The sequence below is a fragment of the Cervus canadensis genome, chromosome 33 (assembly GCF_019320065.1).
Source record: "Cervus canadensis isolate Bull #8, Minnesota chromosome 33, ASM1932006v1, whole genome shotgun sequence".
NCBI classification, from domain to species: Eukaryota; Metazoa; Chordata; class Mammalia; order Artiodactyla; family Cervidae; genus Cervus; species Cervus canadensis.
The window spans coordinates 9062287-9078841 of NC_057418.1; the positions used below are offsets into that span (position 1 = coordinate 9062287).

General features: G+C 37.2%; 1 protein-coding gene across 8 annotated transcripts in view; it reads right to left on the bottom strand.

The window, feature by feature from the left end:
* Window positions 1-16555, bottom strand: part of AHI1 (Abelson helper integration site 1) — a 209137-nt gene that overhangs the window by 97778 nt on the left and 94804 nt on the right. For all 8 annotated transcript variants that reach the window (XM_043456928.1, XM_043456931.1, XM_043456929.1 and 5 more), the window contains one exon: window positions 9186-9303. In XM_043456928.1, coding sequence (XP_043312863.1) covers window positions 9186-9303 — 118 coding nt within the window. The remainder of the gene's footprint in view (window positions 1-9185; window positions 9304-16555) is intronic.

The following is a 16555-nucleotide window of genomic DNA, read 5'->3' on the forward strand; positions in this document are numbered from 1 at the left end:
GGCTATGTTACAATGACATTATGTAGTTTTCATGTTCATTAAATCAGTAAGATCTCACTTTAATTTCCTATAGTTTATGGTTTTCAGTTGCTTTCTTGTTATTTTTCAGTAACTTAATTATTTTACTTTAAAAATTAACCCACTGGGCAAATGTCACAGTATAGTTTACAACTAAATTTAGTAGGTTCTTAAACAAAATACAAACACACACACAGAGAAATGTGACTAAAAAGAGGAAAAACATACAGCAAATCTTCTATTTTTAACGGATGGGAGGAAAAGGTTGAAAATTGTAAAGTAAGAATCATATACACCATATAAATATTCTATAAAATAGCTTCTCACAAAATAAATGTCTATAAAATAGTGCATAAATTTAAGCTCATTCAAATCATCAGATTCAGATGAAGAGAAATGCTTGCATTCATATTTTCTCTTCAGAGGGTATCAGGAGAAATCTCAACGTAGACCATGATACTAAGTGCCTAATCTTATGCATGAAGATTATTCATTAAGTATATTAACATTCACTTGAGTTGATAAAAATGATGTTCAAATTAGTAAAGAATAAATATGCAGAATGAGCTTCCCAGGTGGCTCGAACGGTAAAGAATCCACCTGCCAATGCAGAAGACATGAGATGTGGGTTCAATCCTCGGGTTGGGAAGATCCCCTGGAGGAGGGCATGGCAACCCACTCCAGTATTCTTGCCTGGAGAATCAATCCCATGGACAGAGGAGCCTGGTGGACTATAGTCCATAGGGTCAGAAAGAGTATGGATACAACTGAAGTGACTTAGCACATACACACAAATATGTAGAATATACTTTAAGTTATGAACATGGTTAGAAACAGTTTACTAATTCAAGTGATATTATTGAAGAAATATAGGCACTTTTATTACAAGTACAGATATGCTTCAGTCTTCAACAAGTAGATTAAGTCAAATCACTGGAGAATCACTCAGTAAAACCCTCATATTGGTTATTAAAAAAACATCTTGTATTTTAATGTACCATCAAACACCAGCTTTAGAGAATCCAATTACTAATGACAACAAAAATTATCTAACAAATGAAATCTCTTCTTTGTGGAAGGGAATATAAAATAGTGATGATGTGTTAAAGAAAAAAAATCCATGTGATCAAGGTCTTTTTCCCAGTGTCCAGAAAAATCCAAATATTAAAACAGTCCCATTTCCAGTGGTTTTATGTGGGCTGGTACTTATACAGAAAGCCAAAGTTTCAAAAGTTAAGTAGGTTCTAGTTGGATTATTTATATTTGAGGTATTGTTCAAAAACTTGTCTTCTAATTACTTCAACTTAATGTCTTTTTTGGCATGCTTCTCAAAATTCTCTTTTGAGAATCCACGTTTGCCTCTCTGACATGCTATTTTCTCTATCATCACTTAACCATCATCACAACACATTTTATTAAATCATGTCTTAAAATAAGAATTTCCTCCATTCCTTTGGCCACAGTGCAAACTGTATAATTTCAAACTTAAAAAGAATCCCCCCTAGAATCTCGTGATGTTTATCTCACAGTACCTTATGGATTTCAAAGTATTAAAAATACCCTTCAGATCCTTACAATTCTATGAAGTAGAAAAAGCATCTGAAGAGAAAGTAGAGACATTATACTGGGAGAGAGAAGCTACCCCAGGTAACAGCTGTGAAGTGGCAGAGGTAGCGTTCAGGCCCACCCTTCTGGCCTTCTGACCCCAGGTCGAGTGCTTTCCCCCCCAAAACACACAAGCACTGGATTCAGAAGAGTGGCTGGTTAGCAGCATACGGCGAATTTAAGGACATCTGTCTACAGAAAATCAGTTAATTCTGTAAATTATCTATGGTAGTGAATTTAATTCCTTTCACCAACCCACACCTGAACTTAAGCCTTAGAATTCCGGAGATCTGAAATCAGAATTCAATGAAACATTCTTTTTCAATGAATAGTTTGAAGTTCATTAAGTAATACTAACAGAAAATTCTGCCAACTCTGGTAGTATGAAAGAGGACTTTGAACTCATTCTACCTTCCTTAAAATGGAAACTCCCTTTTACCATCACCTGTGTTTGAGTTATTCTAACCTAATTTTTGCGTAAATGTTTTCTTTTTCTCCCTTTGAAATACAAGAACCATCATTTCCAGTTTACATGTAATCTGCCTTCGACAATGGGTTTATATAAGGATATCACAGACTCTCTGGTGAAATTATGACACACAAATAATAGATTTCAGTTACATTATTTAAAAAATCTTGCACTTCTCTATAAGAAATTACACAGAAGAACTATACAAAACAGATCTTAATGACCCAGATAACCATGATGGTGTGATCATTCACCTAGAGCCAGACATCCTGGAATGTGAAGTCAAGCGGGCCTTAGATTTCAGTACATTATTTAAAAAATTGGGCACTTCTCTAAAATGTTACACAAAAGAATACACAGAAGAACTATACAAAACAGATTTTAATGACCTGTATATTGTCAAATATTTAACTTATATGCAGAGTACATCATGAGAAACACTGGGCTGGAAGAAGCACAAGCTGGAATCAAGATTGTTGGGAGAAATATCAATAACCTCAGATATGCAGATGACACCACCCTTATGGCAGAAAGTGAAGAAGAATTAAAGAGCCTCTTGATGAAAATGAAAGAGGAGAGTGAAAAAGTTGGCTTAAAACTCAATATTCAGAAAACTAAGATCATGGCATCCGATCCCATCACTTCATGGCAAACAGATGGGGAGACAGCAGAAACAGTAGTTGACTTTATTTTTCTGGGCTCCAAAATCACTGTAGATGATGACTGAAACCAAGAAATTAAAAGATGCTTACTCCTTGGAAGGAAAGTTATGACAAATCTAGATAGCATACTGAAAAGCAGAGACATTACTTTGTCAACAAAGGTCCGTCTAATCAAGGCTATGGTTTTTCCAGTGGTCATGTATGAGAGTTGGACTATAAAGAAAGCTGAGCATCAAAGAATTGATGCTTTTGAACTGTGGTGTTGGAGAAGACTTGAGAATTCCTTGGGCTGGAAGGAGATCCAACCAGTCCATCTTAAAGGAGATCAGTCCTGGGTGTTCATTGGAAGGACTGATGTTGAAGCTGAAACTCCAATACTTTGGCCACCTGATGCGAAAAGGTGACCCATTTGAAAAGACCCTGATACTGGGAAAGATTGAAGGCAGGAGAAGGGGATGACAGAGGATAAGATGGTTGGATGGTATCACTGACTCAATGGACATGGGTTTGGGTGGACTTTGGGAGTTGGTGATGGACAGGGAGGCCTGGCGTGCTGCGATTCATGGGGTTGCAAAGAGTTGGACACGACTGAGCGACTGAACTGAACTGAACTCATATAATTTGCTGCATGCTCATTTGCCTTCCCAACCAGATGGTAAGCTCCCTAAGGACAGAGACTGTCTTATTTAGTCCATATATTTAAGTAACGACCTTAAGCAAAGTAGTTACTTAGAATGATTTTAGAATAAGTAAAGATAGTATTCCAGAAACTCTAAAGAAAACAAACCAAAGAAGAAACAAATACCTCTCTAGCAGTCTCCATTACCCAGAACTCACCTGGAATGAGGTCAATAGAAGTGACAGCAGACCATAAACCCACCCCGGCTCTAATCTTCCAGCATATAAACTCACTTATATATAATATGTATTGAATCAAGGTCTCTTCTTAAGCCTCTGGCATGAAGGCCAGTAGGCCCATACTGACTAGTTCTGTGTAAATCGTATTTCTTTATACGGTACAGAGTGAAAGATCTACACGTAAGACTTCATATTTAGACAGCTTTTCAGTAAGATTTTTATTTTTAAACATCCTGTCTATATTATTTTCATAGTCCTTCATTTCAGAGTCTAATAGATTATTTGTACGGTCAAGAACACTTAACTATTGTCCCCCTCACAGAATTTTTAAGACAGAAACTCACCAAATCCAGAGCCCTCATTTACCTGCAGGGATGAAAAAAACTGAAGCTTAAAGAAACCGCTAAAAATTCTAGTCATTCAGAAGTGGAGCCAAGTGTAGAAACTAGTTCACTGCACCTAGTGCAGGATTTTTTTCCACAAAGATTGGCTTCTTAACGAATAAGATGGATTTGGCCACTTTGCAATGGACTACATACTCTGCTTTTGTAAGTTTTTTATACAATGACATCTCAACAAATTTCTCTTTTTGGCTGTGAAGCAGGTGTCATCCTAGTTCCTTGACCAGAGACTGAACCTGTGTCCCCAGCACTGGAAGCCTGAAGTCTTAGCCACTGGACTGCCACGGAAGTCTCTCAACAAATTTTATAGAAAAGATATGCCTTAAAATGAGAATAACTAAAGATCAAGCAAAGCAGTCCTACCAGGTATTACATGGCTTAATGGTCATGCTCCTGGGACAGTGCTCACATCGAGGGATATGCAAGATTTAAAGTCCCACTCAAGGCTTATACGACCATGAAAGCTGAAGGTAAATGAAGTGAATCCAAGGTAAAATTGTGAAGTTTGCAAAGCTTGCCTTTATCATATCTGGTTTTCCTTTTATTCTTTATCTTTAACTTTTATCTGTTAGAGTGGTAATCACTCTTCCATTTCAAAGCCTTCCTATTTATCCTCTCTGCTCTTTCCGTTTACAGAAAAAGAAAGAATTTTGTATCTATTATCTACACCTTGTTGGCCGATAAACTTAAGACACTACTTGAATGAACTTTAATCAATCTGCTAACTTGATGAGACTTACGTTTTACACTCTTAATCCTGAAATGTGGAAGGCAAGATTTGTTCCAGGAACAATTTTAGACCTCAGCAGAAAGATAGGCGTCAAGTGGTGGAGCCAGATTCCCTCCTCCCTCCTACTCATTAAAATGACGTGGTCTGAAGGCAAACCAAGTGTCAAGCGAGGGTGCAGAGAATACATCTGTAGGAAGCACACATGCTATGCCCTCCACTATACACAAGAAGAGCAAAACTACTGCTCAAACTTATGGCAAATATCTGACACACGAGAAATTTAAAACTTCTAAGGTTCGGGACAATCGTTAATTACCAGAGTGACTTAAAATTAGAACTCAAAGTATTTTTTCAAAGCTAGTGTACACACTAATCATGTTTACAATATAAATATGTTACATTCACAAAGTATCTAATGCTTATAGAGTGTTTTCATACGTGCTTTGTGACTTGATCTTCAACAATATATAATGCAAACATCATTCCCAGTTTTCAAATGAAGATCCTAACTTTTGCAGATAACAAGGATAATGAAAGACACAGCCAGGACTGAACATAAGAGCTCTTGATCCAGGTATTTTCCTACTGTAACATGTGACAGAATGAAAAGGCAAAAAGACAGGACACAGAAAGATGAACTCCCCAGGTCGGTAGGTGCCCAATATGCTACTGGAGATCAGGGGAGAAATAACTTCAGAAGGAATGAAGGGATGGAGAAAGAGCAAAAACAAGACCCAGCTGTGGATGTGACTGGTGATAGAAGCAAGGTCCAATACTGTAAAGAGCAATATTGTATAGGAACCTGGAATGTTAGGTCCATGAATCAAGGCAAACTGGAAGCAGTCAAACAGGAGATGGCAAGAGTGAACGTCAACATTCTAGGAATCAGCGAACTAACATGGACTGGAAGGAGTGAATTTGACTCAGATGACCATTATATCTATTACTGTGGGCAGGAACCCTTAGAAGAAATGGAGTAGCCATCATACTCAACGAAAGAGTCCGAAATGCAGTACTTGGATGCAATCTCAAAAACGACAATGATCTCTGTTCGTTTCCAAGGCAAACCATTCAATATCACAGTAATTCAAGTCTATGCCTCAACAGTAATGCTGAAGAAGCTGAAGTTGAACGGTTCTATGAAGACCTACAAGACCTTTTAGAACTACCACCCAATAAAGATGTCCTTTTCATTATAGGGGACTGGAATGCAAAAGTAGGAAGTCAGGAAACACCTGGAGTAACAGGCAAATTTGGCCTATGAGTACAGAATGAAGCAGGGCAAAGAGTTCTGCCAAGAGAACCCACTGGTCATAGCAAACACCCTCTTTCAACAACACAAGAGAAGACTCTACACATGGACATCACCAGATGGCCAATACTGAAATAAGACTGATTATATTCTTTGCAGCCAAAGATGAAGAAGCTCTATACAGTCAGCAAAAACAAGACCAGGAGCTGACTGTGGCTCAGATCATGAACTCCTTACTGTCAAATTCAGACTTAAATTGAAGAAAGTGGGGAAAACCATGAGACCATTCAGGTATGACCTAAATCAAATCCCTTATGACTATACAGTGGATGTGAGAAATAAATTTAAGGGACTAGATCTGATAGACAGAGTACCTGATGAACTATGGACAGAGTTTTGTGACATTGTACAGGAGACAGGGATCAAGACCATCCCCATGGAAAAGAAATGCAAAAAAGCAAAATGGCTGTCTGAGGAAGTCTTACAAATAGCTATGAAAAGAAGGGAAGCAAAAAGCGAATGAGAAAAGGAAAGATATACCCATTTGAATGCAGAGTTCCAAAGAATAGCAAGGAGGGATCAGAAAGCCTTTCTCAGCTATCAATGCAAAGAAATAGAGGAAAACAATAGAATGGGAAAGACTAGAGATCTCTTCAAGAAAACTACAGATATCAAGAGATATCTTTCATGCAAAGATGGGCTCAATAAAGGACAGAAATAGCATGGACCTGACAGAAATAGAAGCTATTAAGAAGAGGTGGCAAGAATACACAGAAGAACTGTACAAAAAAGATCTTCACAACCCAGTTACTCACGATGGTGTGATCACTCACTTAGAGCCAGACAGCCTGGCATGTCAAGTCAAGTGGGCCTTAGGAAGCATCACTATGAACAAGGCTAGTGGAGGTGATGGGATTCCAGTTGAGCTATTTCAAATCCTGAAAGATGATGCTGTGAAAGTGTTGCACTCAATATGCCAGCAAATTTGGAAAACTCAGCAGTGGCCACAGGACTGGAAAAGGTCCGTTTTCATTCATTCCAATCCCAAAGAAAGGCAATGCCAAAGAATGCTCAAACTACTGCACAATTGCACTCATCTCACATGCTAGCGAAGTAATGCTCAAAATTCTCCAAATCAGGCTTCAGCAATATAGGAACCGTGAACTTCCAGATGTTCAAGATGGTTTTAGAAAAGGCAGAGGAACCAGAGATCAAATTGCCAACATCTGTTGGATCATCGAAAATGCAAGAGAGTTCCAGAAAAACATCTACTTCTGCTTTATTGACTATGCCAAAGCCTTTGACTGTGTGGATCATAATAAACTGTGGAAAATTCTGAAAGAGATGGGAATTCCAGACCACCTGACCTACCTCTTGAGAAACCTATATGCAGGTCAGGAAGCAACAGTTAGAACTGGACATGGAACAACAGACTGGTTCCAAATAGGAAAAGGAGTACATCAAGGATGTATATTGTCACCCTGCTTATTTAACTTATATGCAGGGTACATCATAAGAAATGCTGGGCTGGATGAAGCATAAGCTGGAATCAAGATTGCTGGAAGAAATATCAATAACCTCAGATATGCAGATGACACCACCCTTAAGGCAGAAAGTGAAGACCTAAAGAGCCTCTTGATGAAAGTGAAAGAGGAGAGTGAAAAAGTTGGCTTAAAGCTCAACATTCAGAAAACTAAGATCATGGCATTCAGTCCCATCACTTCATGGCAAATAGATGGGGAAACAGTGGCAGACTTTATTTTTCTGGGCTCCAAAATCACTGCAGATGGTGACTGCAGCTGTGAAATTAAAAGATGCTTACTCCTTGGAAGAAAGGTTATGACCAACCTAGACAGTATATTAAAAAGCAGAGACATAACTTTGCCAAAAAAGGTTCGTCTAGTCAAGGCTATGGTTTTTCCAGTAGTCATGTATGGATGTGAGAGCTGGACTATAAAGAAAGCTGAGCACCGAAGAATTGATGCTTTTGAACTGTGGTGTTGGAGAAGACTCTTGAGAGTCCCTTGGACTGCAAGGAGATCTAACCAGTCCATCTTAAAGGAGATCAGTCCTGGGTATTCATTGGAAGGACTAATGTTGAAGCTGAAACTCCAATACTTTGGCCGCCTGATGCAAAGAGCTGACTCATTTGAAAAGACCCTGATGCTGGGAAAGATTGAGGGCAGGGGGAGAAAGGGACGACAGAGGATGAGATGGTTGGATGGCATCACCGGCTCAATGGACATGGGTTTGAGTAAACTCTGGGAGTTGGTGATGGACACGGAGGCCTGGTATGCTGTGGTTCATGGGGTCGCAAAGAGTCGGACATGACTGAGCGACTGAACTGAACTAACATGTAACTCAGTGATATTACATTAACTTCATATGTAAACTCCAAATACCTTCAAAGTAGAAAAGTAATATTGTTCCTAAATTTCTAAATAAATTAAGCTGATCTTTTCAAGCTCGGGTTTCTTCTTCTCCTCTCTGTCAAGAACACCTGTTCTGTGACTCTCAGTTCTCTCATCTTTCTGAAAGGTTTCCATAGTAGGAAAAAAATACTATAAAATACCAAAAGCTAACGTTAGAAGCAGACATCTTTCAATACCAAAAATACACACTTCTCACCTCGATGCTTTTTCTTTGAGATTCTTTGAAAATATTATTCAAATTAATTTAAAATATTCGCCTAAAAATTTGCAATTGTATAGTTTGTTTCAACTCTGTGATTGATATACATTTTAATAACTAGTTACTTTGCATTTTTGTTAATTTTCCAATTTTGAAGAAACGTGATGTTTTGGCAGGATGCATCCTGTTTCTACCAAAATGCATTTTACCTGGACTTTCTTTGAAATGAATTATAAAATCTGATTATCCATAAACTACGGTTCCTTTACCCAAAGGAAACTGAATCAGATTTAAATCTCATGTTTTGTGACTTTTCAATTATTATTTGCTCACAAGAATAGAGGATGAGAGTCTCTACCATTAAAGTTACCAAATTCAAATTTGCTTTTGAAATAATGTAGTAATTTTTAAAGAAAAAAATGCTGGAATATAATTCACCAAGTGTGAAAACTGACCGTTTTAACGTTATGAGCAGTACTTCTGAAGTGAAATGCATGACATCCATTAAAAAATAGAATCTGAACATTTACAGAATAGTCAAAGTAAGAAAGGAGCTCACCGGTTTGAGTGAAACCAAACTGACGCAGAATCTGATGAGCGTCCAGCATGTTTGATTGTTTTGACTTAGACTGCTGTGAGGCGGCTGATGTCGAACTGAATGAGAGATTTTTGTTGACCTGTAATAGGAAAGGCAAATCAGAAACGAAAGCGTAATTTCCTGGGTTACTGATGCAAATAGTGGATGAGAAATATTTGCTTACGATGCAAACCGGGGAACATGTCAAAAGGATTGACAATGATTTATATGCTTAGTTTTTAAGAGTTTACAAAACTCCACAGTTTTTACAATCTGCCTTACTTTGAAAACAAGTTTGCTTATCATGGAACTGACTTTATTAGTATCTTAGAGTGGTCTTAAAAGTTATGCCAAAAAAAAAAAATGCAAAAAATAAGTGACTCCTTGACTGCTTCAATTAAGAAAGAGTTTTAAAATGTTTCACATCCACATTTCCTTAGCATTTTTGAAAGAACAGGTACTTCCTTTTCAGATACTGTACAGAAAACACCTGTAATGTTCATATTTATATGTATCATGGTGACATAGATAACACATTGCAACTTAACTTGCCAAGTGAAATAGTTTCTACTGTATCAAAAAATTTTATTCTTAAGACAGTTTTCAAAAGACAACTCAAAGAATGAACAAGCAAATTTCTATAAGTAAATACAATGTTCTACAGCACAAAAATTCTACTATAATTGTCCAAGTACAATGGTCTGTACTCAAATGAAATGAAATGCATAACAAGTGCAACATTGTAACTACATTGTAACATTGTAAGTGTATGAAAAATACACTTCACAGAAAAAGGCTTAAATGTTTAGTAAATTAGTAAGTTCCTCTTGCAATTCAGATAATTTCAGCAGCGATCTAGTCTCTTTTTCATTATTAATAAATCAATCATTACATCTTATTATTTTTTATCACTTTCAGAAAGCATGATAAAATGTGATCGAATTTTGAAAAAATGGAAATGTTTAAATTTCTAATTTTCTGTAAAAAAGTAATCTGTTAATTAACAAATGGTTAAAAATGACAGTTTATGGTATGTAAATATTAGTGTAGGAAAGTAGCTTCTTTCTCTCTCTTTTTTGAAATAATCAAAACTACACAGAGGACTTCCACTGTATTAGTATTTAAAAATTCCCTTTTGATGTTCTATACATAGAACAACAGTACTGGGTTGTGGTTACATGCCCTTTATCTGACTCATTATTTACATAATATTTGTAAATGCTTCTCTTCTTTCAAATAGTGACAGTAAATGGTATATCAGATTAAGTTTTTCTTTTGAAAGAAAGATATTTTTGTGAAAAAGTCAATTAAGATCATGTGTGAATATAGCTCTAAGGTTCCTAAACTATTGTGGTATCATCTTATGAAAAATAAAAATATTTTTCAAAGTAGTTACTAGATGGGGTCAAATATTACATCAATGCTAAGAAAAAATATCCAGCTAGAAAAATTCTATAAGGAGCCATTATTAAACAGTGACCAAAATTAAAGTTGACTATTTACATTGATACAACAGCTAAAGTAACAATGAAATCACCTAAGATCATTGAATTTCATTTTCCAACTTTAAATGGAGATAATAAAATAAACTTCAAAGGAAATGTGCTTGAAGACTAGTAACAACGAATTGGTATTAAAACACAGGCTAACCTTAAAGCACTAAATAACATTAATGAAATAGATTAAACATAGTATGCTCCCAAAGGGGACCCTAAAGTTCTATACAAATTATATAAATATTAGTTATTATTATTAACATCACTACAAGCAAGGGTAATTAGAAATATGTAATGCAGTAAGATGATGCAGTAAAATTTTCAGAATGCTGTGCTTTTATATGGAAGTACTATATACACAATGTCATATTTATCACTTAACTATTTAATTCACTTCTCTTTTTTAGAATCATTTTTCAGTTTTACTTCTGTGTTCTTGAAAATTTTAATCCTACCTATCAAACATAGCATTTTGAAATCTGGTGCAAAAAAACAGGTGTATGCTGGACACGCACATGTGCACACACACACACACATACACACAAATTTGCTTTTCAGTCTTCCTCTTCAGAAAATAACTTGTGCTAAAGCAAAAAATGAATACCAAGAAAGCTCAAATAGGATACTTGAATGGCTCCACTCAAACTGAAAGACTTGCCACTTTTTCTAAGTAAAATGCTGTTTTAAAAAATTCAACTATGATCTATAATTACATGTTTTTTCTAAGCATTTCTACACTTCTGCCCTCTCTTGACATATCTTTAGAAACTATTCAAATGCTCGTGAAGTGATGAGCGGCAACATAACAGGGAGGATAACTCAGTTTCTAAAGTATGGGATAATTGTTAATCACTATAGTGATCTGAAATTAGAACTCAAAGTATTTTCAAAGAGAGCTTACACATATTCACTAGTTCATTTAAAGGAAGAAAAATAATAACAACCATTATATAGAGTGAAGCAATATCTATTTTTGAAACATATGCTGTGGAAAAGAATTGCTTAATAATTTTACAACAACAGAAAGGTTGGCTAAGATAGTCTACCCTACAACAATCTATCTTCTTTTTACAAAACACTTTTCTGCTTGCTTCATGCAAAAACCACAGTCTGCCAAAGTCAGTTTAATACCTCCATACTGTGGAAAATGCAAAGCATAAAAATTTAATAAAATTCATAATGGAAGAAAAGAAAAAAACAACCACCTAGAACTGCCAAGTTAATCACAAAAACTGTTTTGCCTGCTCTTTCAGGGTATAAACAGTTTTGAGTAAAATATGCAAATACCAATTCTCTAGGAGGGGTTAATTTTCATGTTAAAAAAAGTCATTGCTCTAACCTGAAGTTGAATGCACAAAGCTAAACAGGCTAGCAACAGTTTACATTTTAGTGATTAAATTGTAAAACCATTGGGAGATATGTAACACTCATTTCCACATATACTTACAAGTCTAATCGTTTTAGCTGACTTTATATGCTTTATTCACCTGAAGAATTGTTTTCAAAGTTTCAACTTGTGAAGACACTTCAAACTTGCTTTTAATGATAACAGAAAAGATATTAACACTGTTTATACACTTATGTTAACAAATGTGTCCCCCTTCTTCTGGACATCTATTTTTTTAAAACTAAATTTGAACAACAATGCAGATAACACTTTAATTTGAAGACACTTCTAAAACCAGCACCTAGGAAATTTTTTGTTGCAAATTATATGTCTGCTGTAAAAATTAAAATCCCAGTATTACAAAACAAGTTAAACAGAAAACTTGAGCCAAAGTGAGATTCAAGTTATCTGAAGTCAGTTATCCGAACACCTCATAAGTTCTAAAAGCAGTTTACATTTCTGTGATATCGAGGTTAGTAAAACCTAAGAAATGAGTAGGCCGTGATGTCATAAAGAGAAATGTAACATGATCTCTCTAGGTCCCAGATACTGCCCTTATAAATTGGGACAATGAAGTGAGGGATTAGGAAGAAACATTGTTACTGTTAAAGAAAAATTTTTACAGTGGGGTAATGAGCTAGAAAATCTCTCCTCAAATTAGTTCACCCCTACAGTATTAACTAAACCAGAATTCAAAGGGGGATCAGTCATCACAATGTCTTATTTTGTAACATTTAATCAAGATTTTTTGAGTATAAGGCCTGGTGGTTCAAAGATTACTAATATATTCCCCTGTGTAAAGCTCAAAATTAAGATCTAGTACTGGTTCAAACCACTTACCAAGCAGTAATATGCCTCAGAGAAAGCCAATTAACCTGATGCATGCTACAATACAAACCTTCACCTCTTTTCTCTCTCAGTATATTTCCTTACTCCAGAGAGAGAATTTGGTTCTGAACCTCCAGAAATCCTCACTTCCAAGAACATACCTCTTACACCTGTCCTCCTCTCTTTTCTTCCAGTATCAGATAAACAGATGAAAGTGAAATTCGCTCAGTCATGTCTGACTCTTTAAGACCCCATGGACTGTACAGTCCATGGAATTCTCCAGGCCAGAATACTGGAGTTGGTAGTCTTTCCCTTCTCCAGGGGATCTTCCCGACCCAGGAATCGAACCAGGGTCTCCTGCATTGCAGGCGAGTTCTTTACCAACTGAGCTATCAGGGAAGCCCAGATAAAGAGGTACTCTTCCATTTAAAATTAACCCCCAACTGTCCCCTTGAATATCTGTGCATGCATGCTTAGTTGTGTCTGATTCTGTGCAAACCCATGACTGCAGCCTGCCAGGCTCCTCTGTTCCATGGGATTCTCCAGGCAAGAATACTGGAGTGGGTTGCCATTTCCCTCTCCACGTGGCTATCCCTAAGGCTCTTCCAAATTCTCTACTGGTTGTTTGTCTATAGGCTATAAGCATTACTCTTTTCACTTTACTACAACACAGTAAACAAGTAATTCTTACTATCATTCCATAAATTTCCTTAACGTTGATTGAAAGTTAAAGTTCTTGAAAAACAGCCAATAACTGCTATCTATATAGCTCAGCCATTCACTTTCAAGCAGCTACAACAAAGCTTATATCTATCAGAACACTAAATCTGAAAATAAAGTCATCATGGACTTCAAGTGATCAAATTTGGCAGATTCACTCGGGCTCTGAGATCTCTGACACTGTCAATCACTCTCCTGTTTCTGGGAAACCATTTTCTGTTGGTGATCCTGCCACTGTTTCTCCATGTTGCTTGCTAGACTCACTGGGCTCTCTACTTCCTTCACACCACACGGTTATACCAGGCAAAGATGTATGTTTTCATCGCTTCATCTGCCTTTTATGCTGATGAATTTTTCATCTAAAACTCTTGTGATCAGTAAGTTCAGAACCAAACGAACCTTTCCTATGCCGTCCACTTCCTCAGGGAACGCTCTCATCACCCACTCTGCTGTTCCAGCCAGACAGATGGGCATCACCCTAGACAGCGCCCTCACACTCCACACAGAGTTGCTCATTCAGGCAGTCAGCCGCTCTGGCATCGGATCCCACTCCTTCTCTACCAGCAGCATCAGTGCTGCTACTGCAATAGTCTCCAGATTTGTTTTCCCATCTCTTGATTCTTCTTCTATATTGCTACCAGCGTGATTTTTCTAAAATGCTAATTTGATTGAGCAACACTTTTGTTTAAAACCCATCATCAACTGTCCCACTGGATAAAATCCATATTTTTTAGTACGGCAAACAAAGCTTTCTATATTATAACAACCACTAGCTTCCCAACTTTACTGCTCCATCTCCTATGTTCCAGCTGCAACAGATTGCATATAGCTCCCCAGACATTCCACACTGCTTCATGTCTCTGTGACTCAGTTCATGCCTTTCCTGTTTCCTGGAATGTGCTTCCCTCCTGGCTCGATCTTCCTTTTCGATATTGACTCCTTCTCCAAGCCTAAGCTCAAGTCTTACATCAGGCACGAAAAGTCTTTCAGACTTTCCCATTAGAACTTATCTCCTCCTCCTTTCAGTCAGTTCAGTCGCTCAGTCGTGTCCAACTTCTTTACAACCTCATGGACTGCAGCACACCAGGCTTCCCTGTCCATCACCAACTCCTGGAGCTTGCTCAAACTCATGTCCATCGAGTCAGTGATGCCATCCAACTATCTCATCCTCTGTCATCCCCTTCTCCTCCCGCCTTCCATCTTTCCCAGCATCCGGGGTTTTTCCAATGAGTCAGTTCTTCCAATCAGGTGGCCAAAGTATTGGAGCTTCAGCTTCAGCATCAGTCCTTCCAGTGAATATTCAGGACTGATTTCTTTTAGGATTGACTGCTTTGATCTTGCAGTCCAAGGGACTCTCAAGGTCTTCTCCAACACCACAGTTCAAAAGCATCAATTCTTTGGCACTCAGGTTTCTTTATAGGCCAACTCACATCCAGACATGAGAACTAGAAAAACCACAGCTTTGACTAGACTGACCTTTGTTGACCAGACAGACCTCCTTCTTTGTCTCCCCACTCTTCCCACATCTTCTAGTATCAGGGCACTGGTAGTACTTCAGGATGCTCACCTAGTAAGTTATCATCCATGAGACTATAATCTTGAGGGTAAGGGACGAGTTTTGTTTATACACATTTGTTTAGTAAACGGCTGGTATAACACTTATTAGAACTACACAGAAGTCAAACTCATTAATACATATGAAAGCAGGGCATGTTTTAAAATCTTACCCACATTTAAGGTGGTGTTTATATTCAAGACTTTTCAAATGTAAGTGACTTTTTAATGATAAGAATTATAGAATAATGGGCTTAAAAGTAAGAAACTCAAAACCCATATTTAAATCTAGAAACAGGGGTATGAAATAATAGAAAAATATATAAATATAGGTCTCTGGCCCTAGTTCTTAGCATGGAACTCCTAAAACTTTTGTCATTTCTTAAGTGATAAGAGCACTAGGAGCATCTTTTGTTCTTCTATTTTCTCTTTGACTCTGGTTCCTGTAGTTGAAATTGCAAGTTAAAGTGTTAGTCGCTCAGCTGTGTCTGACTTTTTGCAACCCCATGGACTGTAACCTCCTACCATGGAATTCTCCAGGCAAGAATACTGGAGTGGATAAATAAACCCATGCACTATGGGTACCTGAATTTTGACAAAGGAGGCAAGAATATTAAATAGGGTAAAGACAGCCTCTTCAAGAAATGGTGCTGGGAAAACTGGACAGATAAATGTAAAAGAGTGTTAGAACACTTCCTAACACATACACAAAGATAAACTCAAAATGGATTAAAGACCTACATGTAAGACCAGAAACTATAAAACTCCTAGAGGAAAACATAGTCAGGACACTCAAGGACATGAATCAAAGCAAGATCCACTATGACCCACCTCCTAGAGGTAAGGGAAATAAAAACAAAAGTAAACAACTGGGACATGATTAAATGTAAAAGCTTTTGTACAGCAAAGGAAATTATAAGCAAGGTGAAAAGACAACCCTCAAAATGGGAGAAAATAACAGCAAATGAAACAAATGACAAAGGATTCATTTCCAAAATATGCAAGCAGCTCATACAACTCAAGATCAGAGAAACAAACAACCCAATCAAAAAGTGGAAAACTGACCTAAACAGACATTTCTCCAAAGAAGACACACAGACGGCCAACAAACACATGAAAAGATGCTCAACATCGCTCATTATTAGAGAAATGCAAATCAAAACCATAACGGAATATCACCTCACTCAGGTCAGAATGGCCATCATCAAAAAGTCTACAAACAATAAATGCTGGAGAGGGTGTGGAGAAAAGGGATTGCACTTGCACCGTTGGTGGGAATGTAAACTGATACAGCCACTATGGAAGACGGCATGGAGATTCCTTAAAAAACTAGGACTAAAACCACCATATGATCCAGCATGGAACAA